Raw genomic sequence first — 25880 nt, 5'->3', positions numbered from 1 at the left:
CAGAATTATCTGGAATGTATTGCTCCACTTTGAAAGGATATTAATATAAGTGATATTGATACTTATGTGCCAAATCCTGGGCATTTAAAAAAATTTTTTTTTACACTTATTCATTTTTGAGAGACAAAGAGAGAGCACAAGCAGGGGAGGGGCAGCGAGAGAGGGAGACACAGAATCTGAAGCAGGCTCCAGGTTCTGAGCTGTCAGCACAGAGCCTGACATGGGGCTCAAACTCACAAACCGCGAGATCATGACCTGAGCTTAAGTCAGACGCTTAACTGACTGAGCCACCCAGGCACCGGCCCACCCGCCCCACCCCGCTCCTGGGCATTTTACCTGGAATACCTCTACGGCTTCTAAACTCCGGAAATATTACTGTTCTCAAACCTTTAAAAGACTCACACCGTATCACAAGGGTGCTTAGTAAATATGTGGTAATAGGGACTAGTCGTTACAGTCACTGAGCCCTTTGTAACTTCCTCTTCTGGATTACAGAATCAGTTTTAGTCAGTCATTTTAATGTACTTGTAATGTACATCCTTGGTCAGTAGGTGGTGCCATGAACCCATCTGTGGTTTAAGGCTTGCCTAAGTTCTGAGCATCAATGGCAAATCCTCCATTTATTGTGGTTTCCCTGGCTTTTGGTGGATGAGAAGAGTGTGTGAGACTTTTAAGGAATGTACATTGACCAGGATAGCTAGGTGAAAAGCGGGAAGAAGAGGCAAAACAATCCATTATGCAATTGGTCAAGAAATGTCTGAGGGGGTGGGACAGGATCTGGCCAGTCCTTGGCAAGCCCCTAGCTGGGAAGATGAAAGGAGGGCTATAGATGGGAGTAAAGCAGCTATTAGACATATGGCATGAGTACACAGGCAGGAGCCATTCTATCTAGAGGGGGATCTGGAGGCTGAGGGAAAGGGCAATTTGCAACACCCCAGGTTTTCTCAGTGGAGCAAGATGTCTCCAGTGGTTAGGGAAAAGCAGTTCTGAGGTTTTGCACTTCCTTAGCACCCGACCCTGTCTCTCCCACATCATGTACCCCTGCCATTTCAAAATCTCTCACCAAAGACACATTGAGAATCTCCCCTCTCCAGTTCCTTAGTTTAAGCATCCATGGTCCTTTCCTGGGGTATCTGGCACTCCTCTCAGAAGTATCATCAGCTACGAAAGGCATAAAGCTGTCCAGGAGGTAACCAGAGTTCAATTCAAAACACAAGTAGATGGACCTCCACACTGTTGCCAGATGAGTGGGAGGAACCATACGCAAGAATTGAAGATCATATCAAAATCTCTCAATCTATAGATGAGGAAAGGGGCACATGGCAAATCATTGGCAGAAAGGGGGCCAGAACCCTGGGATTTGGCCTCAATCAAACCATCCCTTCATTTCTGTACCTGTAATGCTATCTAAAGGAAGTGAATTGATGCTAGTTGTGTGATCTACTAAACTTCTGATTAAAAAGAACCTTTTGGGGGCACCTGGGTGGCTCAGTCAGTTAAGTGTCCAACTTCAGCTCAGTCAGGTCATGATCTCGTGGTTTGTGAGTTTGAGCCCTGCTTTGGGCCCTGTGCTGACAGTGCGGACCCTGCTTGGGATTCTCTCTCTCTTCCTCTCTCTCTCTCTAAATAAATACAACTTAAGAAAAAATAACCTTTTAAAGGCCTGTTTTAGATTTTTAAAAAACACTTGCTAATATCTTTCATGTCAGTGACCATTGATATTATTCCTGGTCACTGAAAAGTACACAAAATTGTGTCACAAATGATGTTTAGCTAGCCATGCACTTTAACCAAAAAGAACCATGTGAAAAAGAAAAACCAAGCTCTAAGAATTAAATTCTGACTCCAGTTCTCCTCCTAATTTTTAGGCACTTCCTGCTTCCTTCCACATGACTCATTTTCACTATGACACTGATAAGAGCAGGAAGGCCTGGTAAAGATTTGTGAGCACATTTTTTTTCAAATTGTCTCTATAAGGTGGCTCTAAAATGTGAACGTGCAGAGGCAAGAGATAGGGTCTATTTCGGTTTTAGATATTTAATTTGTTTTGCTGCTGAATCAGTAAGCAGTACCAATGAAGAAGATCCAGGAGGCCGACTGGTGCAGGTTATCTACAACAATATAAAATCCCACCCTTCTGTGGCCCCCTCTTTGTTCAGTTTTTGGCTCCATCATCTATCTAGAAAATTCTTGGTGTCATGAATATGATGAGTCTAGACAGTCTCTAGAATACAAACTTCTGAGTCTGCAGACTCCTGCTGTCCTGGGATGAGCTGATTTACATGATGAAAACGATTATTACAGGGGCGCCTGGGTGGCTCAGTTGGTTAAGCATCCAAATCTTGATCTCGGCTCAGGTCACGATCTCATGGTTTGTGGGATCGAGCTCCACATCAGGTTCTGGGCTGAGTGTGGAACCTGCTTGGGAATCTCTGTTTCCCTCGCTCTCTGCCCCTCCCCCACCCATGCCTTCTCTCTCAAAATAAATAAACTTAAAAACAAAGAAAATGATCATTATAGAACATGACTGCAAGAACTCTGTAAGGGATAGGACTTTGCAAAGAAGACGGTGACACATTTTTATATAAATTATCTTTATTTCTGTAGCATACAAAAGGTATAAATATGATTTATGTAAAACCAATCAGCTGCACGCTTAAGCAGAAAGTACAAGGAGCTGGGGGATAGATGTCTCTGAGCTGAACAGAGAGGAGGAAGCAGGATTAGATCCAGTAGTCCCATCAGGCTCCCTTTCCCCAGACACTGTCATATACACAACTGGAGAGAAGTGAACAGCTTTCTGTTTTCAACAAGGGTTGATCGGACAGTCCATCAGGATGGTGGTGCCAGAGGCCTGAAGGGCTTTAGGGCACTTCTATGAATGAGGCACTTGATAGGAAGCATGCCTGAGATGGAAACCAGCCATGTCAAAACCAAGCAGATAGGATTTGCCAGCGGGGGATGAGTAAAGAGTCTTTTCATCTCCCACATCTCTTTCCTTCCCATTGCTATTTGATGTGGAGCAAGGAACAACAGGAAGCGGGGACGAAAAGGAAATCCACAGAAAGGAAATATGATGGACCAACAGCCACTGATCCCTTGCCCCACGCTGGCCAACAGCTCAGTGCACACTGGGAGTTGAACAATGCTGAATGTAGAACTCACAAAGTTCTTGGATTCTCAAGATTCAGATGCATTCTGAGACTGGTGAACTGGTAGCAAGCAGAGTCATATGGTTTGTTGGGAGGTGCTAACAATCTGAAAGACTTGGCAAAACTCTTATGATCTGTGAGGAAAAGTGACAGGAGTGTGATCTCTACCAATGAGCCAGGCTTTAGGGAGCTGACAATATTTAGGTTAAGAAGAGAGGCCCAAAGCTCCACCTAACAAGGTCCACAGAGCTCAGAGTCAGCTAGCTGGTCCTCACCAAAGCCTCCCTGCCACCTCTCTGCACAATGACAACAACAAGTTTCAAGATATAATGTTCTCTTACCTCTTACATGGTCTATAGGTGTGTGTGTGTCCCTTTATACTAATGGCTCCATGTAATAGAGCTGTAGGAAGCACTCCTGGATTGGAAATGAAGGCAACTGTCAAATCACCCTGTCTTAACTAGACTAAGTCACCCCTAGACTTTATGCTTTCAGCCTAAACTGAAATTAAGACAACTGCATACGTTTCTCACATCCCTGATCACAACAAGTTTGGCCACAGCCACTTTGAGATTGCTGCTGGCCGACCTACTCTGAGGGAAGAAAGGGAAGAGGGGGACTGTGACATCAGTGCCTTCCAAGCCCCAGGGGGAAAGTAAGCTAGCCCCACCAAAGAAATACCACACTCCCTCTGATAAAGGCAGTGCAATGCCCGATTTATTTCCTAGTGAGCAGAACTTCTTCCCATAGGGAGGGTAAAGTGGCTGGCACTGGCTTCCCCCATGGGTACTTCAGGTAGGACAGCAGAATTAAGCCACCTGTGTGGACTCAAAATGATCACTGATGGGGGGTTTTCCCAGTTCTGAGGGTAAATGATGCTCTGGAAACCACTGTCACCAAAACAAGGTAAAAGCAAGGCTTACTTAATAACAACAACAAAAGGTAAAATAAAAAAATTTTTAAGTCCCACGTTGGGCATAATACTTATTTGAAAAAAAATTTTTTTAAATAAATTTTTAAGGGGTACCTGGCTGGCTTAGTCGGTAGAGCATGTGACTTTTGATCTCAGGGTCATGAGTTTAAGCCTCACGTTGGGCGTAAAACTTATTTAAAAAATAAAAAATAGAAAAATAAAAAACAGGTAAAAGCTATATGGATGTAGCCTTTTCAGATCCAATTTATGGGACCATTGCTTCCCAGAGATATGCATTTCCCACTCATACGGTGTCATGACCACGGGCCCATTCTGGAAGATGCCCAGGTAACTTACAGAAATATACCTGGAGCAGGGGTCAGCAAACTATGGCCCACAGGCCAAATCTGGCCTGCTGCCTGTTTTTGTTAATGATGTTTCAGTGGAACACAGCTGCACTCATTCGTTTATGAGCTGGCCATGGCTATGTTTGCAATACAACAACAGAACTGAGCAGCTGTGAGAGCCTCTCTGACCATTTACAAAAACAGTTTGCAGACTGAAGACCGAAGGCAATTTAGGGAACTATCCCACTCAGGAAAGGTCTTCAAGAAAAAAGACCCAAGTATTTACTCATTAGAACCTGATTCTAGCTGTACATTTCCAAGCACAGGAAATCGGACTCTTGAGGGCACAGAATCTGTTGGGCAATAACTTCCGGAGTCGCCAATGTGCCCTGAACAAGAAGCTCTCTGTGCTTTGAACAGTCTGTCCCCCACGTTAAGCTGTGATCCCTGACCAGGTCCGTGAAACCCAGAGAAGTTGGGTGCATGTGTACATATACGCATGTGTATGCACATGTACCTATGTACACATGCACACGTGTATGTACACATACATACATACAGGGATTACTCCCAAAGGGGCAGGCAGTCACTCTTCAGTCCTGGGGCAAAAGCAAAGGAAGTGACTCAAAGCTGTGAGTGAGAAAACTCAGCCCTTTTTCTTTCTCTTATTCACATGCTAGCTTGCTGTCAAAGCTGGAAAGTCCAATGGCAAAGGCCTGAAGTGCACACAATGGGTAGTTGTAGTCCAGGGTGAACACATCATCTGCCACACGTCCAAACTGCATGACTATGTAGTCAGCTAGGAAAAGAAAGAAATTAGGACATTAGAAAATAGTGGGGCTGTACTGGGGAAAAGCCTATGAAAGATACAGGGAAAAAAATCCTTCAAATCCATAAGTTAATCACCAAGTCTCTTTAAAATGGGAAACTTTGGGGCGCCTGGGTGGCGCAGTCGGTTAAGCGTCCGACTTCAGCCAGGTCATGATCTCGCGGTCCGTGAGTTCAAGCCCCGCGTCAGGCTCTGGGCTGATGGCTCAGAGCCTGGAGCCTGTTTCTGATTCTGTGTCTCCCTCTCTCTCTGCCCCTCCCCCGTTCATGCTCTGTCTCTCTCTGTCCCAAAAATAAATAAACGTTGAAAAAAAAAAATTAAAAAAAAAAAAATGGGAAACTTTGAGAAGGATGGAAAGAGGCATTGACAAGAGTATCTGCTAACCATGAGCCAAGCTTCTATTACTATTCCTCTCAAATACAGAGAGCAGGAGACCACTCATGACTAGCATGACAGGACAAGAGGAGGGAACAGTATAAGCTCCACGGACCAGAGTTTGAATGAGGGTCATTTGCATCTGCTTCCCAAACAGTGGTTCAGAAGTTTTACTCTAAAGGGCTGCCTGGGTGGCTCCATCGGTTAAGCATCTTCTGACTGTTGATTTCATCTCGGGTCATGACCTCAAGGTTCATGAGATTGAGCCCCACACAGGACTCCAAGCTGTCAGCACACAGAGCCTGCTTGAGATTCTCTCTCGTGCGCTCTCTCTCAAAAATAAACATTTTTTTTTTTTAAAAGAAGTTTTATTTTAAAAATTTTTTTTTTTTTCAACGTTTATTTATTTTTGGGACAGAGAGAGACAGAGCATGAACGGGGGAGGGGCAGAGAGAGAGGGAGACACAGAATCAGAAACAGGCTCCAGGCTCTGAGCCATCAACCCAGTGCCTGACGCGGGGCTCGAACTCACGGACCGCGAGATCGTGACCTGGCTGAAGTCGGACGCTTAACCGACTGCGCCACCCAGGCGCCCCAAGAAGTTTTATTTTAAACTACACTTCAATCTTTCCAAAGAAATCATTTCTTTCTTAAATAATTTTCCCCTGGGAGTGGGGGGGGGGCACCTGGGTGGCTCAGGCGGTTAAGCAACCAACTTTAGCTGAAGTCATGATCTCATGGGTTGTGAGTTTGAGCCCTGCATCAGGCTTGCTGCTGTCAGCACGGAGCCCACTTCAGATCCTCTGTCTCCCCTCTCTCTCTGCCCCTCCCCAGCTCATGCTATCTCTCTCAAAAATAAATAAACATTTAACTAATAATAACAATAATTCTCCCCTGGGCAGAACTTCCTGTCAATGATAGGAAGTGCTCATTTCCCCACCGTGTAAGAGCATCTTTCCTCCTATTCCCACCCAACCCTTCCTGTAGGCTCACGGTCATTCTCGTGGACTATCTGAAAGTTCTTCACAGATGCCTGAGTGACCCGGCCATGGAAGTTCAGGACATAAGACTGTGTGTCGTCATTCCAGACTGGGGACTTGTTGTGCAGTTCAATCAAGTTTTCCATGGTTTTGTTCTGCCATTTGGAAAGCAAGCTCTCGTGGTCCTGTTTGAAGAGAAAAATCACTGCTTTGTACTGAGAACCACAGGAAATCATTCACTTTCAGCTCTGTGAAGTAGAAGGTAGAGTAGGAGAGTATTTCCTCCATTGCAGAAAGGGTACAACAGAAACAAAGAAAGCCCACAGTGAAGGCAGCTTTTAAAAATTGTGGTAGATTATCTAGCATTGCTCTTGGCAGACCAAGTGGTTTCAAATCAACCACTTTCGCAATTCTGCTGCAACGGCCCTCATCCTGAGGTTCGGGACTGATCACTCTAGTGAAGAACGGTATGAGCCACACTCCACTTTGGGATTCTGTAAGAATCAATACTTTTTTGTATTGATCTCATCTGTACTGTATTCTTGTCTTTGAGGTTCCTTTGTTGATTAAATACGTTCTTACTTACATTTCGTGGCCGAAATGGGATCCGTTCATGATTCATATTCATTCCTGGAATGATCACAGACATTTTCCTAGGACCTTTAAATCCAAGTACATTTGTTTCCTGGAAGACAGAATAAGGCAGGAATTTGAAAACGGAAAGGAAAAACACATGACTTTCTTGGGCATGTAAAATGTCCAGTGATGATGTCAAAAACACTAAAAACTATTTTATTACTTTACTGTAGGTGAACAAAGAGACAGAGAGTCAAAACAAGGAAGGTAATACTGTACCTCCTTTTAAACCTAATTTGAACACTTGAATTTAAAACAGATTCTATTGGCTTGAAACTTTATTCTCTTTACTCTTAAGTGAAACTTGAGACAACTGTGAGCACTTTCCAATTTTGTCCTCAACACAGGGGCGCCTGGGTGGCTCAGTCAGTTAAATGTCTGACTCTTGATTTCAGCTCCGCTTATAATCTCACAGTAGTGAGATCCAGTGCAGAGCCAGCTAGGGATTCTCTCTCCCTCTCTCTCTGCCCCTCCCTCATTCATGAGCACATGCTCTCTCTCAAAATAAATAAATAAACTTAAAAAAACTAATTTTGGGGGTGCCTGAGTGCCTCAGTCAGTTAAGCATCCAGCCCTTGGTTTCAGCTAAGGTCATGATGTCACAGTTGTGAGTTCAGGCCCCACATCAAGCTCTGTGCTGACAGTACAGAGCCTGTTTGGACTTCTCTCTCTCTGCCCCTAACCCACTGTCTCTCTCTCTCAAAATAAATAAATAAACTAAAAAATATTTTATTTTTTAATTTTGTCATCATCAATAAATATTTATTTCCCAATGAGGACATATGATATACAATGAGAATTACAGCTTAAATTATATAGGGAATGTACCAGGAAGTAAAAACTTCAAATGCCTGTATCCACATTAGGAATATAATCAGTGGTATTGTAATAGCCATATATTCAGGACAGATGGTAGCCACATTTGTTGTGAACATAGCATAATGTATAAACTTGTCATTCACTAAGTTGTATACCTGAAATTAATGTAACATTATGTGTCACCTATATAAATAAAAAATAATGATTATAATACTATACTGTATATTTGCAAGTTGCTAAGAGAGTAGATCTTAAAAGTTCTTATAAGAAAAACAGCTGTAACCATGCGTGGTGATGGATATTAACTAAACTTAATAACTAAACTTATTAACTGAATGTGATGATCATTTTGCAATATATACATATATATAAAATCATTACATTATACGTATGAAACTAATATGCCAATTACACGTCAATTAAAAAAAAACAAACTTAGGAGCACCTGGGTGGCTGAGGGTACAGCCTGCTTGGGATTCTTTCTCTCTCCCTCTAACTCTCTCTCCCGCTTTCTCTCTAAACACATACTTTCTCTCTAAAATAAATAAAATGAAAACTAAAAATGAAAAAAAAAAAAACCTAAAAAACCTTAAATGCCTGTCAGGCCAGGCAGATTATATATGAATAAAATAAGCACATTAAAAAGGTAAATATACACGTTTGTATGTATACCTATACATATATACATGTACACGTGTACATACATATATTTGGAAGTTATGCATAGTTAAAACATGTAATGGAGAAATGAAGCTAGGAGAAAAAAACACTATACATTATAAAAATATTAAGTTAGCCATTTAGTTTCACAACATTTCATGGGAAATGATGAGATTAATTCCAATTTATGAAAAAGTTGTGACTTTGGGATCAAAGCAACAGGTTAAGTCAGGTTAATTGCTTCTTATTTTCTTTTACTCAATGACTTTTGAGTGCTTACCATGCACCGGGCCCTGTGCTAGTGGGGATGTAGCAGAGAATAAGAGTTTACAAGAGAAGGTTCGTGTGGCACAAGCAGTAACAAGTATAATGTGTGAGTTACTAGAGGAAGCACAGGGACCATGGGGATGTATACATACAAAGGTCAACTCTATCAAATGGTCAGAAAAGACTTCTCCGATGGCATCAGTTGGTTAGACAAAGGACAAGGAGGGGGAAAGGAGAGGCTCTTGGGTAAGGAAAGATCACATGGTGCAGCTAGGCAATGACAGGGGGCTGTTATGTCTCCCATTATGGGAACAGGACAGGGCCAGGGCTGTTAGAAGAGTCTGGAGGAAAGGCCAAAGCATTAGGGCTTTATTCTGTATGCAGTGGGTAGTCACTAAATGCTGTGAAGCAAGAGAACCACAGGATTTACTGGCACTGTGTTTTAGAAAGATCCATCTGGCAGCAGTACAGAGTGAATCAGGGAAACACTAAAAGTAAGGAGAGATCAGTTTTTACTTTGTTGTAACCTCTGGCCAGTGGGTAAGAGATAATAAAGGACTGAGTTAATACAATGGCATTAGGAAATAAAAGAGCAGACAAGAAATGTTTTTAAAAAATTAAAAACAACCAAACTTGGTAATTCATAAATAATTAAAATGAATACACAGGAAAAACGATACCAGCAACAGAAAAGGGGGATCATAGAGATAGAAACAAGCTTGGGAGGGAAGATAGTGAGTTCAGTATTGGTTAGGTTTGAAGGGCCAGCAGGACACCCAGGAGATTAAGGAAAAGACTCAGGAAAAGAGTGCGTTCCGAGACTGGCACGTACGTAACAGATGGCTGCCAGCTCCTGCCGGGTATAGGCCTTCTCTACCAGACCCTGGGCCTTGGCTGGGCTGACACCGTGATCGTAAACTGTAAACTTGGTCCCCATGAGGTTGGATCTAGAATCAAGAGGAAAAAGTCGCCATTAATGATCTATATTTTTGCTCCTACACAAATACAAATCTAGGACAGGTATGTAACAGAGTGGAAGTCCATTTGCCTGTTCTCCAAATGTTCATCACTACTTTTTCAAAGATCACTCATTAAATAAGGAAGGGACTTAGATTTTCTGTTAACTTCTATGTTTTTTTAAGATTACAACATCAGTACATGCTCATTGCAAAGAAGATATGGATTGTTTTGGGTCACCTGGGTGGCTCAGTCTCTTGAGTGTCCGACTTCGGCTCATGTCACAATCTCACAGTTCATTGAGTTCGAGCCCTGCATCAGGCTCTCTGCTGTCAGCTCAGAGCCTGCTTGGGATCCTCTGTCCCCTCTCTCTCTGCCCCTCCCCTGCTCATACTCTCTCTCTCTCAAAAATGAATAAACATTTAAAAAAAAAAAAAGAAAAAAAGAAATTGTTCTAAAACAACAGGAATAAAAGTATCAGAAAGAATAGATCAGTAAAACAAGGCTGCACTCACCTGAGTTTGCCAATGTAACTTTCCCCTTCACGAGATAAATCTGTTGGATCAGTGGAGATAAGATAGTTGGATGTTTTGCTCTTTTTCCGCTTTCTACCTGCAAGAAGAAATATCTGGAAAAAGAGAAAAATGTCAGCCAAAAATGTCAAGAGAACCACCGTGGCTTATTCCTTTTTTTTTTTTTTTAAGTTTATTTATTTTTGAGAGAGAGACAGCATGAGTGGGGAAGGGGCAGGGAGAGAGGGAGACAGAGGATTCCAAGCAGGCTCCGCGTTGTCAGCACCAAACCTGATGCAGGGCTCGAGCTCATGAACCATGAGATCCTGACCTGGGCTGAAGTCAGGCACTTAACCGACTGAGCCACCCAGGTGCCCCATCCCATCCTTCCAATTCTTTACTGCAGCTGCTTTCCTCATATGCCTTTTTGTATCTTCAGTGATATGAATACTGTCGTATTTATGCATCCTTCCTAAATCCCACTAGACTTGGACAATGACAGGGAAGCAGGAGAATGGCAGTAGCTAAGGAAGGGACTTTGAAATCAAACACAGGTTTGAGTCTGGCTCTGCCACGTATTAGTGTGACTTGAGGCGGGTATGTCACTCTCTATGCCCCAGTTACTCATCTATGAAGCAGGGATAAGAAATCCTATCTCACAAGATTGTGATAAGGATTATAGGAGATATTATATACATGAAGCATTTAGCACATGCCTGGTACAGCATAAACAATAAATAGTGGTTATAACAACAATGATATAAATCATCATCTCATTTCTGTGCTGTTAAAATCATCCACTTAGACCTGGCAGCAGCAATACAAAATACATTGTTCATTAGCAAGTATTAAATTGCCTCAAATTTGTATTTAAAGTAAATTAGAATTCCTAAAGTGAGAAATAAGACATTTCACTTGCATGCTGTTCCGTATTTCCACTTCCTCCTATCCCCTAAAGCTTGCTCTTTCTTCCACAATGTCATGTTCTACCATAATTAAAATAAAAACCAAAGAGCACACAGTAACACCCTCCCCCTGCCAAAAAGTTGGATAGAGGTGCAAATAATTACATTCAAATATTCTCCTTTACTTTCTTATATTCTGGATAAAACTTTTTTCTCTGGGGTGGAACAGATTTTGCCTATGAGACTATGAGCTCTTCTTTGAAGACAGAACACAGCACCTGGGAGTTAGGAAGTACAATCTGCTTCCAGATGACTTAGTCTGTTACCAGTGCTGTTCCTCTATCCTAAGGCCCTTCAACAATCTATTCCCACAACATTCTTCCCCTCTATTTCAAGGTTTGTCTTAAGAATCAATTCTTAGGGTGGCTAAAATGAACAAATCAGGAGACTATAGATGCTGGAGAGGATGTGAAGAAATGGGAACCCTCTTGCACTGTTGGTGGGAATGCAAACTGGAAAACAGTGTGGAGGTTCCTCAAAAAATTAAAAATAGATCTACCCTATGACCCGGCAATAGCACTGCTAGGAATTTACCCAAGGGATACAGGAGTCCTGATGCATAGGGGCACATGTACCCCAATGTTTATAGCAGCACTCTCAACAATAGCCAAATTATGGAAAGAGACTAAATGTCCATCAACTGATGAATGGATAAAGAAATTATGGTTTATATACACAATGGAATACTACCTGGCAATGAGAAAGAATGAAATATGGCCTTTTGTAGCAACATGGATGGAACTGAAGAGTGTTATGCTAAGTGAAATAAGTCATACAGAGAAAGACAGATACCATATGTTTTCACTCTTATGTGGATCCTGAGAAACTTAACAGAAGACCATGGGGGAGAGGAAGGAAAAAAAAATTAGAGAGGGAGGGAGGCAAACCATAAGAGACTCTTAAAAACTGAGAATAAACAGGGTTGATGGGGGGTGGGAGGGAGGGGAAAGTGAGTGATGGGCATTGAGGAGGGCACCTGTTGGGATGAGCACTGGGTGTTGTATGGAAACCAATTTGACAATAAATTTCATATTTAAAAAACAAAGAATCAATTCTCAGGGTGCCCAGGTGGCTAAGTAGGTTGAGCGTCCAGCTCTTGGTTTTGGCTCAGGTCATGATCCTGGAGTCATGGGATTGAGCCCATGTCAGGCTCTGTGCTGAGTGTGGAGTCTGCTTGGGATTCTCTCTCTCTCTCTCTCTCTCTCTCTCTCTCTCTCTCTCACTCTCCCCCCTGTCCCTCTCTCCCACACTCACTCTCCCAAATAAATAAAAGAAAATTATTTAAAAAAATGTTTTTAGTGTTTTATTTATTTTTTGAGACAGCGTGAGCGGGGGAGGGGCAGAAAGAGAGGGGGACAGAGGATCCAAAGTGGGCTCCATGCTGACAGGCTGACAGCACCAAGTCTAATGCAGGACTCTGAGATCAGGACCTGAGCCAAAGTCATTCACTTAACCAACTAAGCCACCCAGGCACCCCTAAACAGAAAAAAAAAAAATTTTTTTTAAAGAATCATTTCTCATACCTTCCGATTTTCATCTTTTTCCAAGTGCATATAGTAAGTGGGGAAGAGACCCCGATCCATTCCTTTTTTATCCCTGGTTATCCGGCACTTTACTGTAATACCCCGAGGGGCAGGACTATATGCAAAGTCCTCCAAATTCTCCACTTCTCCCAGCTGGTTATCACTTTGTTGGGCTGCAGTACCATAAGCTCCTGTATCCTGAAAGAACAGCCACACGTGAGCGATAGAGGTTGGATCAGAAAACTTGTTATTCTTGTCAAGAAACAACATACAAAATAATTTAGTGACTTATCCCTATGTCTCTAGTCTTCTGACAAAATAAAGGGAAACTCTGAGAAGTGAAATAGGCATATGAATATTGGGAATAATGAAGGAGCCAAGTACAAAAATGGGATATAACTTCACAATAGCTGGCTTGAGACACAAGAAATTTAGCGGGGGGGGGGGGGGGGGGGGTCATGAACTTTAAGACTAAATTTGAGCTTAAATCTTTTGAAAGAGGGGCACCTGGGTGGCTCAGTTGGTTAAACATCTGACAGGCTCAGGTCATGATCTCATGGTTCATAAGTTCAAGCCCCGCATCAGGCTCTCCACTCTTAGCATAGAGCCCACTTTGAGTCCTCTGTCCCTCCCCTTCTCTGCCCCTCCCCTTCTCTGCCCATTTCCTACATGCGCATGTGCATGCACTCTCTCTTTCTCTCTCTCAAAAATAAAACATTTTTAAAAATCTTTTGAAGGAACCCTCATTCAGTAATCCTGTTTAAATATTAGAGATGCATTTGGGAAATAGTTAAATAAGTTCCAAAGGAAGAAGTTTCAGAACTACGTACTGTGGTTGACTTCTGGCTGGATGCAGAATTGGGTCTCTCTGCATCTGAATATGGCGAATGACATAATTTCTTTCCTTCTTCTTCCCCATCAGTCTCCTCTTCATCAAAGTTCAAACTACCTGAGATACCTGGAAGAAAGGAAGAACTGTCAAAACTGCCAACACTGGTTTAAAAACTAAATCTTCAAATCAAAATAATTTTAATTTTCTTGCTTAAAACATCCCAGCTATTCTGACTTAAAATGTAGCTATTTTATCCAAATTTTGACAGCTCTTTCTTCATATTCTCACTCAGATCTATCCCTTGTTTTCCGTTTTCACTGTTGTCATGTATCTGATACAGAATTAATATCCAGAATACATAAAGCACTCCTACAACAATAGCAAAACAAACAACCCAATTCAGAAATAGGTAAAGAACATGAATAGACATTTCTTCAAAAAAGATATGTAAGTGGCCAATAAGCCCATGAAAAGATGCTCACTGCTAAGTGAAATATGCCAGTCACAAAAGGACAAATATTAAAAAAAAAAAGGACAAATATTTTATGATTCCACTTATATGAGAAATCTAGAGTAGTCAAACTCATAGAGACAGAAAGTAGAATAGTGGTTACCTGGGATGCAGGGCATAGAAGAATGGGAGTTATTATTTAATGATATAGAGTTTTATGGGAAGACGAAAAAGTTCTGGAGATGGATGGTGGTGATAGTTGCACAACAATGTGACTGTACTTAATGTCACTGACCTGTACACTTAAAAATGGGTAAAATAATAAATTTTATGTTATGTGTATTTTACCACAGTTTTAAAAATTCAATGATCTAGGGGCACCTGTGTGGCTCAGTTGGTTAAGCGTCCGACTTCAGCTCAGGTCATGATCTCGCAGTTTGTGAGTTCAAGCCCTGCGTTGGGCTCTGTGCTGACAGCTCAGAGCCTGGAGCCTGCTTCAGATTCTGTGTCTCCCTCTCTCTCTGCCCCTCCCCTGCTCATGCTCTGTCTCTCTTTGTCTCTCAATAATAAATAAACGTTAAAAAGTAAATAAAAGAGGGGCGTCTGGGTGGCTCAGTCAGTTAAGCGTCCAACTTCGGCTCAGGTCATGATCTCGCGGTCCGTGGGTTCAAGCCCCATGTTGGGCTCTGTGCTGACAGCTGAGAGCCTGGAGCCTGCTTCAGGTTCTGTGTCTCCCTCTCTCCCTGCCCCTCTCCCGCTTGCCCTCTGTCTCTCTCTCAAAAATAAATAAACTTAAAAAAATTAAAATATAAATAAAAAATATATATAAATAAATAATCTATTGTTCTCTACTACACCAGTTACTTTTTCGTTTTCCAGAATTTTGTTCATGTCTAAGTCTAGTTAACTAATTTGAGTTGGGAATGTTTGAAATGCCTTAGATTTATGAAGCATTTTTTTAATTTTAATTTTTTAATTTTATTTTTTGTTAAGATGAAATTTATTGTCAAATTGGTTTCCATACAACACTTAGTGCTCATCCCAACAGGTGCCCTCCTCAATACCCCTCACCCACCCTCCCCTCCCTCTCACCCCCCCATCAACCCTCAGTTTTTCTCTGTTTTTAAGAGTGTCTTATGTTTTGGCTCCCTCCCTCTCTAATTTTTTTTTTTCTTCCTCTCCCCCATGGTCTTCAGTTAAGTTTCTCAGGATCCACATAAAAGTGAAAACACATGGTATCTGTCTTTCTCTGTATGACTTATTTCACTTAGCATAACACTCTTCAGTTCCATCCACGTTGCTACAAAAGGCCATATTTCATTCTTTCTCTTTGCCACGTAGTATTCCATTTATTTTTATTTTTTTATGAAGCATCTTTTATGAAAAATTAAAAACTATTTGATTAAAAACTATTTTCTCATTTTATCCTCACATTTATATGAGTTCAAAGAGGAGATACTGGTAGTCTTTCTTGTTTTGTTTCTTGTTTATAGATCATATCTAGGGAGGAACACAGACATAAAATAAAGTGTGATGTGTGTTGTAAGAGAAGTATAGTACTCAAATTTATATGTGATAATATCAGGCTGAGGAAGAATCATTTGCCCAAGAGAAAGACGCAGAGCCAAGACTGAAACTAAATTCCCTTTTCTCTTTAGGATAGTTATCCCTCATATCCAAATTATGAATTTACAAGTAGACTTAAAAATAAGCAGTGTGGCTTTTTTCTCAAACCATTTCTGCTTACATTCAACCATCTCAGAGGATGGACAACTATGATCTATTCAGTTCGCATACTTTCAGTGGTATGTTGAATAAAAGTGGTGAGTGGATATCCTTGTCTTGTTCCTGACCTTGGGGGAAAAGCTCTCAGTTTTTCCCCATTAAAGATGATGTTAGCTATAGGTTTTTCATATATGGCCTTTATTATGTTTAGGTATGTTCCCTCTAAACCTACTTTGTTGAGAGTTTTTATCATGTTGAGAGTTTTCTGCATCTATTGAAATGATCATATGGTTCTTATTGTTTCTCTTATTGATGTGATGTGGATTGATTTGCAAATATTGAGCCACCCTTGCAACCTAGGAATAAATTCCACTTGATTGTGGTGGATAATTTTTTAAGGTGGTGTTGGATTTGGTTTGCTAGTATTTTGTTGAGGATCTTTGCACCCATGTTCATTGGAGATACTGGCCTGTAGTTTTCTTTTTTTTAATTTTTTTTTTCAACGTTTATTTATTTTTTGGGACAGAGAGAGACAGAGCATGAACGGGGGAGGGGCAGAGAGAGAGGGAGACACAGAATTGGAAACAGGCTCCAGGCTCTGAGCCATCAGCCCAGAGCCTGACGCGGGGCTCGAACTCACGGACCGCGAGATCGTGACCTGGCTGAAGTCGGACGCTTAACCGACTGCGCCACCCAGGCGCCCCTGTAGTTTTCTTTTTTTGTGATATCTTTATCTGGTTTTGGAACCAGGGTAATGCTGGTCTCATAGAATGAATTTGTAAGTTTTCCTTCCTCTTCTATTTTTTGGAATAGTTTGAGAAGAATAGGCATTAACTCTTCTTTAAATGTTTGGTAGAATTCGCTTCTGAAACCATCTGGTCCTGGACTTTTGTTTGTTGGGGAGTTTTTTTAAATTACTGATGCTATTTATTTTCTGGTAACCAATCTGTTCAAATTTTCTATTTCTTCCTGTTTCAGTTTTGGTAGGTTATATGTTTCTAGGAATGTACCCACTTTTCTGTCCAATTAGTTGGCATATAGTTTTTCATAATATTCTAATTGTATTTCTGTGGGGTTGGTTGCTATTTCTCCTCTCATTTATTTGAATTCTTTGTCTTTTTTTTCTTGATAAGTCTGGCTGGAGGTTTATCAATTTTATTGACTTTTTTCAAAGAACCAGCTCCTGGTTTCATTGATCTGTTCTATTATTTTTTTTAATTTCTGTATCATTTATTTCTGCTCTAATCTTTATTATTTCTTTCCTTGTGATGGTTATTAGGCTTTGTTTGTTGTTCTTTTTCTAGCTCCTTTAGGTATAAGGTTAGGTTATTTGATACTTTTCTTGCTTCTTGAGGTAGTCCTGTATTGCTATATACTTCTCTCTTGGAATGGTTTTTGCTGCATCCCAAAGGTTTTGAACCTCTCCCTCTCTAAAGAAAAGAAATGCATGGTATGACTTCAATCTTTTTGAATTTGTTGGGGTTTGTTTTGTGGCCTAATATGTGATCTATTCTGGAGAATATTCTATGTACACTTGAAAAGAATGTGTATTCTGCTGTTTTAGGATGGAATGTTTTGAATACATCTGTGAAACCCATCTGGTACATTGTGTCATTCAAAGTCATTGTTTCCTTATTGATTTTGTTTGGATGATCTGTCTATTGATATAAGTGGGGTGTTAAAGTCCCCTACTAGTATTGTATTACTATTGATTAGTTCCTCTATGTTTGTTGTTAACTGTTGTATATATTTGGGTACTCCAATGTGGGTGCATATTTACAATTGTTATATCCTTTTTTTTTTTTTTTTTTTAATTTTACAGAGAGGGAGCACAAGCAGGGGACAGGGGGAGAGGGAGACAGAATCTTAAGCAGACTCTACGCTCAGCATGGAGCCCAACATAGGGCTCAATCACACGACCCTAGGATCATGACCTATGCTGAAATCAAGAGTTGGACACTCAACTGACTGAGCCACCCAGGCACCCCTACAATTGTTATTATTTTCTTGTTGTACTGTCCCCTTTATGATTATATAGTGTCCTTCTTTTGTCTTGTTACAGTCTTTTTTTTAAAGGATTTTTAAAAAATGTATTTATTTGAGAGAGCACATATGAGTGGGGGAGGGACAGAGACAGAGAGAGGGAGAGTGAGAGAGGGAGAATGAATCCCAAGCAGGCTCTGCACTGTTAGCACAAAGCTTGATGCAGCACTCGATCTCATTAAAAGTGAGGTCATGACCTGGGCTGAAATCAAGATTCGGATGCTTAACCAACTGAGCCACCCAGGCCCTATAGCCTTTATTTTGTCTAAATAAGTATTGCTACTCTGGCTTTCTTTTGACATCCATTTGCATGATAAATGTTTCTCCATTCCCTCACTTTCAATCTGCAGGTACCTTTAGGTATAAAACGAGTCTCTTTAAACAGCATATGGATAGGCCTTTTTTTTTTTTTAATCTATTCTGTCACCCTGTCTTTTGATTGGAGTGTTTACTATTTATATTCGAAGTAATTATTGATAGATTTGTCTTCATTGCCATTTTATTACTTGCTATGTGGTTGTTTCTGAAGATTTTCTCTGATCCTTTCTTGTCTTTCTTTCCTGGTGCTGGGGTTTTTAATAATATATTTGGATTTCTTTCTCTTTATTCTTTGCATATTTATTAGTGGTTTTTGATTTGTGGTTAGTATTAGGTTTGCATATAACCTCTTCTGCATGTAGCAGCCTATATAGTCTATATTAAGTTGATGATCATTTAAGTTTGAACCCATTCCTTACTCCTCTCTTCCCCACTCTAGGTATATGATGTTATATTTTACATCATTTTATTTTGTGAGTTCCTTGACTGATTTTTTACAGAAAAATTCATTTTTACTGCTTTCAAATGTTTCCTACCTTAATGTTGTCATTTTTGGTCTTTCCTTTCCATTCAAGGAGTCCTCTTTAATATTTCTTGCATGGCTGGTTTAGTGGTCATGAGCTACTTTAGTTTTTGTTTTTCTGGGAAACTCTATCTCTCCTTCTATTCTGAATGATAGCCTTGCTGGATACAGTATTCTTGGCTGTAGGTTTTTCCCATTCATGCCACTCTTTTCTGGCTTGGAAAGTTTCTGCTGAAAAATTCACTGAATATCCTTATGGGGTTTCCTTTGTATGCAACTGTTTTTGTCTTGTGGCTTTTAACATATTTTTGTTATCACTATATTTGCCATTTTTTTAATTAAAACAATTTTTTTTAACGTTTATTTATTTTTGAGACAGAGAGAGACAGAGCATGAACAGGGGAGGAGCAGAGAGAGAGGGAGACACAGAATCTGACACAGGCTCCAGGCTCTGAGCTGTCAGCACAGAGCCCGATGCAGGGCTCGAACTCACGGACCATGAGATCATGACCTGAGCCGAAGTCGGACGCTTAACCAACCAAGCCACCCAGGCGCCCCAATATATTTGCCATTTTAATTACAACATATCTTGGTGTAGATCTGCTTTTTGTTGGGGGATCTTTGTGCTTCCTGGGTCTAGATATTTATTTCCTTCCCCAGATTAGGGAAGTTTTCAGCCATTATTTCTTCAGATAAATTCTCTGCCCCTTTCCCTCTTTCTTCTTCTTCTGGGACTCCTATAATACAAATGTTATTATGTTTGATGGAGTTACTGAGTTCCCAAGTCTATTCTCATTCTGCATAATTCTTTTTTCTCTCTTTTGTTTATTCTGTCTTCTAGGTCATTAATTTGTTCCTCTGCTTCTTCTAGCCTGCTTTTCATTCCAACAAGCATGTTTCTCATTTCATTTATTGAGCCCTTTATATCTGCTATGCTATTCCTTATCTCTGTGTTAATGGTCTCACTGATGTCCTCCACTCTTTTCTCAAGTCCAGTGAATATTCTTATGATCATTGCTTTAAATTCTCCATCAGGCATGTTACTTACACCTATTTCACTTAGATCTCTTGCTTGGCCTTGTTCTGTTCTTTCATTTGGGACAAATTCCTGTCTTCTCATTTTGTCTAAATCTCTGTGCCTGTTTCTCTGTGTTAGGAAAGTCATCGATGTCTCCTGTTCTTGAAGGTAATGGCTTTATGAAGAAGAGATCCTCTAGTGCCCTGCAGTGTACCGCCCCCTCTTCCCCAGGGCCTGGTGCCTCTAGGAGTGTCTCAAATGTGTCCTACATGTGCCCCACTGTTGTGTCTTAGCCACTTTATCCTCTGGCCAGTCCTCTGAAGAGGCTCCTGTTGTGGGCAGTGTTTGGTCCCTGGCCTGAACGAGATGCGTCTTAACTAGATACGCTCTGGTCTGCTTGTGAAATGAGTCCTGTTGCCACCACTACTGGAATCGAAGCCTCACCAAACTTCTGGTCAGGGAGATATGGTGTGGGCAGGGTTTGGGCTGGTCTTCTGGGGGAGGAGACTTGTCATGCCAGGACTGAGGCATGCATGACTGAGCAAGGCAATTCCACCCAAGCATGGGGGCAGGTGGGGCTTAGTGTAAGCAAGTTAGGTAGTGAGTGTCAGCGCTGCACTGGTTCCTGCAGGTGGCTGTGTGCTTTTGCTGAGGGATGGGGGAGAGAATTGGTGCCTGCCAGTTCCTTTGTTCCTGGAGGGGGTCTCTCTGTGAATGCTGTCTCTCTGGGGCATGCTCCAAGATGAGCAACTAACCTCCCCACTGTGTGTCCTAGACTCTCTTCAGATCACTGCTTCCATACTCTATGTCCACAGGTTGTTTGCCTGCCTTCTCTCCAAGAGCAGTGCAGTGCCCTCTGGGCTCTCCCTGAGCCAAGCCAGCTGACATTTAGAACTCTAGGCTTTAAGCCCCACTGGTTGCAAAAACACGCAATTCAGCCCCTCTCACTTTCTAAATCAATCACTATGGGGATTTATTTTCTCCATGCGCTTCCCTCTGTGTTAGTCTGTCTCTCTCTGCAACTACAGCTCCCTCCCCACTGTAGCAGCCACGATTCATTTCCTTCCCAAACTTTATCTCCATACTTCCTAACTTCTTGAATATGGCCTCTTGTCTACCTTTAGTTGTGAAGTATGTTCTGCCAGTCTTCAGGTCCATTTCTGGAGTATTCAGGATGATTTCATAGTTATCTAGTTGTGTTCAAAGGGCGAAGTGAGCCTAGGGTACTCCAAATCCACTGCCATCTTCCCCCTCCATACCCACTGTTCACTTTAAATGGGTCAATAGGGGCGCCTGGGTGGCGCAGTCAGTTAAGCGTCCGACTTCAGCCAGGTCACGATCTCACGGTCCGTGAGTTCGAGCCCCGCGTCAGGCTCTGCGCTGATGGCTCATGATGGCTCAGAGCCTGGAGCCTGTTTCCGATTCTGTGTGTCTCCCTCTCTCTCTCTGACCCTCCCCCGTTCATGCTCTGTCTCTCTCTGTCCCAAAAATAAATAAATGTTGAAAAAAAAATTAAAAAAAAAAATGGGTCAATAGTATGGCATGTTAAGTATATCTCAATAAGGCTATTATTTAAAAAATTCTTCAGTTTGTGAAGGGGATTTTTTCTTTTGTTTTCTAAAATGTTAACCCTTTTTCTCTTTTGTAGCAAAAAGGCGTAAAACTCTTCAGATCTCACCATCATATGGATGTCTTCCATTAGTACTATGTTTGCAAATTCCATTTTTATAGAAAGAACTCAGCTTATATGAACATAAGTCTGGTCTATATGATCAGAGCCCACTTACCCCTCCTCCAGGCTCACCTCTCTAATCCCTCCGCCCACATCTTATCCCCTCATACTCTGCTCTAGCCATACTGAACTGGCCAGTACCTCTTCCTGCATCATGCTCTAGCTTGGACATCATTTTCTCTGGGAAGCTTTCCAAACCTTCAGCTCTGGGTTAGGTACCCCTCTCAATGCTCCGTTGGCTATTTATGTACATGATGCCTCAATTAGAATACACACGTCAGGAGGACAGGAACCTCGTTTACTATTGTAGCCCAAGTGTCTAGAACAATGCCTAATATATAGTATATACTCAATACATGTTTCTTAGATGAGTATGTGAATTTGTTTGCGTGTACATCTGTTCTACTACTGTGTGGTAGAATCTCCTGCTTCACACATCCCAGGACCTACGATGTCCATCTATTACAAAGTAGGGACCTGATAAACATGTATTCATACCGATTTCAGTCTTCTTAGCAGAAAAAAGGACACTTAATTCCTTCCACTATAAAATTATTTTTCTAAGAAGGAAAATAAACTACAAGAGATCTCCAAAATGTATGGGAATATCCACGGAAATGATAACTCCAACTAGCAGAAAGTAGCCTCTAGTAAAAGTATTAGCTCTAGTAAAGTATTAGCTTAAGGATATTTTGATACAATTTGTATTTCTGCTCAGCTGTTACCTGTTTTTCCCCTTATCACTAGATCAATATAAACTGAAATGGAGGCCAAGTAGGGGTGCTGAGTGGCAACTTTGTCAAAAGAAGGGAGTGGGAACTACAAATAAAATGTCATGTTGCCTGGCTGGCTCCGTCAGTAGAGCATGCAATTCTTGATCTCGGGGTTGTGAGTTCGAACCCAACACTGGGTGTAGAGATTACTTAAAAATAATATCTTAAAGGGAGCCTGGGTGGCTCAGCTGGCTAAGTGTCCAGCTTCAGCTCAGGTCATGATCTTACAGTTCGCAGGCTCAAGTCCTGCATCCGGCACTGTGTTGACAGCTCAGAGCCTTGATCCTGCTTCGGATTCTGTGTGTGTGTGTGTGTGAGTGTGTGTGTCTCTGCCCCTCTCCCACTCATATTCTGTCTCTCTCTTTCAAAAATAAATATTAAAAAAAAATTTTAAAGGGGCACCTGGGTGGCTCAGTTGGTTAAGTGTCCGACTTCAGCTCAGGTCATGATCCTATGGTTTGTGAGTTCAAGCCCTGTGTAGGGCTCTGTGCTGACAGCTCAGAGCCTGAAGCCTGCTTCAGATTCTGTGTCTCCTTCTCTCTCTGCCCCTCCCCCGCTCACACTCTGTCTCTTAAAAATAAATAAACGAAAAAAAATTCCACACTTCCAAAACTCAAACAGGAATAAATAGAAAATTTGAACAGACCCATAACTAGTGAAGAAATTGAATCAGTTATCAAAAATCTCCCAACAAATAATAGTCCAGGACCAGATGGCTTCCCTGGGGAATTCTACCAGACATTTAAAGCAGAGATAATACCTATCCTTCTCAAGCTGTTCCAAAAAATAGAAAGGGAATGAAAACTTCCAGACTCATTCTATGAAGCCAGCATTACTTTGATTCCCAAACCAGAGACCCAGCAAAAAAAGAGAACTACAGGCCAATCTCCCTGATGAAGATGAATGCAAAAATTCTCAACAAGATACTAGCAAATCGAATTCAACACATATAAGAATTATTCACCATGATCAAATGGGATTCATTCCTGGGCTGCAGGGCTGGTTCAACATTCGCAAATCAATCAATGTGATACATCACATGAATAAAACAAAAGAACCATATGATCCTGTCAATTGATACAGAAAAAGCATTTAACAAAATACAGCATCCTTTCTCAATAAAGACCCTCAAGAAAGTCGGGATAGAAGGAACATACTTAAACATCATAAAAGCCATTTATGAAAAGCCCACAGCTAATATCATCCTCAATGGGGAAAAACTGAGAGCTTTCCCCCTGAGATCAGGAACGCGACAGGGATGTCCACTCTCACCGCTGTTGTTTAACATAGTGTTGGAAGTTCTAGCATCAGCAATCAGACAACAAAATGAAATCAAAGGCATCAAAATTGACAAAGATGAAGTCAAGCTTTCACTTTTTGCAGATGACATGATACTATGCATGGAAAACCCGATAGACTCCACCAAAAGTCTGCTAGAACTGATACATGAATTCGGCAAAGTCGCAGGATACAAAATTAATGTACAGAAATCAGTTGCATTTTTATACACTGATAATGAAGCAACAGAAAGACAAATAAAGAAACTGATCCCATTCACAATTGCACCAGAAATCATAAAATATCTAGGAATAAACCTAACCAAAGATGTAAAAGATCTGTATGCTGAAAACTATAGAAAGCTTATGAAGGAAATTGAAAAAGATACAAAGAAATGGAAAAATATTCCATACTCATGGATTGGAAGAATAAATATTGTTAAAATGTCAATACTACCCAAAGCAATCTACACATTCAATGCAATCCCAATCAAAATTGCACTGGCATTCTTCTCGAAGCTAGAACAAGCAATCCTAAAATTTGTATGGAACCACAAAAGACCCTGAATAGCCAAAGTAATATTGAAAAAGAAAATGAAAGCAGGAGGCATCGCAATCCCAGCCTTTAGCCTCTACTACAAAGCTGTAATCATCAAGACAGTATGGTTTTGACACAAAGACAGACACATAGACCAATGGAATAGAATAGAGACTCCAGAATTGGACCCACAAATGTATGGCCAACTAATTTTTGACAAAGCAGGACAGAATATCCAATGGAAAAAAGACAGCCTCTTTAACAAATGGTGCTGGGAGAACTTGACAGCAACATGCAGAAGAGTGAAACTAGACCACTTTCTTACACCATACACAAAAATGAACTCAAAATGGATGAAGGACCTGAATGTGAGACAGGAAACCATCAAAACCCTAGAGGAGAAAGCAGGAAAAAACCTCTGTGACCTCAGCCACATCAATTTCTTACTCGACACATCTCCAAAGGCAAGGGAATTAAAAGCAAAAATGAACTATTGGGATCTCATCAAGACAAAAAGCTTCTGCACTGCAAAGGAAACAATCAACAAAAATAAAAGGCAACTGATGGAATGGGAAAAGATATTTGCAAATGACATAACAGATAAAGGGTTATTATCCAAAATCTATAAAGAACTCACCAAACTTCACACCCAAAAAACAATCCAGTGAAGAAATGGGCAGAAGACATGAATAGACACTTTTCTAAAGAAGACATCCAGATGGCCAACGGGCTAATGAAAAGATGCTCAACGTCATTACTCATCAGGGAAATACAAATCAAAACCATAATGAGATACCACCTCACACCCGTCAGAGTGGTTAAAATGAACAAATCAGGAGACTACAGATGCTGAAGAGGATGTGGAGAAATGGGAACCCTCTTGTACTGTTGGTGGGAATAGAAACTGGTGCAGCCACTCTGGAAAACAATGTGGAGGTTCCTCAAAAAATTAAAAAGAGATATACCCTATGACCCGGCAATAGCACTGCTAGGAATTTACCTAAGGGATACAAGAGTGCTGATGCATAGGGGCACTTGTACCCCAATGTTTATAGCAGCACTTTCAACAATAGCCAAATTATGGAAAGAGCCTAAATGTCCATCAACTGATGAATGGATAAAGAAGATGTGGTTTATATATATAATGGAATACTACTTGGCAATGAGAAAGAATGAAATCTGGCCATTTGTAGCAATGTGGATGGAACTGGAGAGTATTATGCTAAGTGAAATAAGTTAGGCAGAGAAAGATTTAACATATGTTTTCACTCTTATGTGGATCCTGAGAAATTTAACAGAAGATCATGGGGGAGGGGAGGGGAGGGGAGAAAAAATAGTTATAGAGAGGGAAGGAGGCAATCCATAAGAGTCTCTTAAATACTGAGAACAAACTGAGGGTTAATGAGGGGTGGGGGAGAGGGGAAAGTGGGTGATGGGCATTGAGGAGGGCACCTGTTGGGTGTTGTATGGAAACCAACACTGGGTGTTGCATGGAAACCAATTTGACAATAAATTATATGTGAAAAAAAATTTTTTTAAATAAATTTTTGTTGCTACTCTAAAAATAAATAAAATCTTAAAAATAAAATATCAAAAAGAAATAGTCACATATAGTAGCTAATGCTTCTAATATATATTTAATTATTTTATTTTTCTCAAGCAACAGGATAAATACTATGGTTGACAATGGTCAGTTCTCAGATATTACCTCTGTG

The 25880-nt window shown here is 40.9% G+C and overlaps 1 protein-coding gene and 1 non-coding gene across 7 annotated transcripts in view; one reads left to right on the top strand and one right to left on the bottom strand.

Moving 5' to 3' along the window:
* The first annotated feature begins 4177 nt into the window (after positions 1–4177).
* On the top strand, positions 4178–4250 carry TRNAK-UUU. The gene has a single exon. It is a non-coding gene; the product is annotated as a tRNA-Lys (tRNA).
* Positions 4251–5043: 793 nt separating this feature from the next.
* TULP3 (TUB like protein 3) overlaps positions 5044–25880 on the bottom strand; it is a 65521-nt gene continuing 44684 nt past the window's right edge. For 5 of the 6 annotated variants that reach the window (XM_045466859.1, XM_045466858.1, XM_045466856.1 and 2 more), the window contains 7 exons: positions 13766–13893; positions 12936–13133; positions 10451–10563; positions 9811–9925; positions 7183–7281; positions 6610–6781; positions 5044–5211 (listed from right to left, as the gene is read on the bottom strand). In XM_045466859.1, the coding sequence (XP_045322815.1) occupies positions 5078–5211; positions 6610–6781; positions 7183–7281; positions 9811–9925; positions 10451–10563; positions 12936–13133; positions 13766–13893 (959 nt within the window). In that variant the 3' untranslated portion in view covers positions 5044–5077. The remainder of the gene's footprint in view (positions 5212–6609; positions 6782–7182; positions 7282–9810; positions 9926–10450; positions 10564–12935; positions 13134–13765; positions 13894–25880) is intronic. The other variant, XM_045466861.1, reaches the window with a different exon arrangement.

This window comes from Leopardus geoffroyi, chromosome B4 (genome assembly GCF_018350155.1).
Source record: "Leopardus geoffroyi isolate Oge1 chromosome B4, O.geoffroyi_Oge1_pat1.0, whole genome shotgun sequence".
Taxonomy (NCBI): Eukaryota; Metazoa; Chordata; class Mammalia; order Carnivora; family Felidae; genus Leopardus; species Leopardus geoffroyi.
Note: the sequence above shows the minus strand (reverse complement) of the source record. Positions and strands in the feature narration are given on the sequence as shown.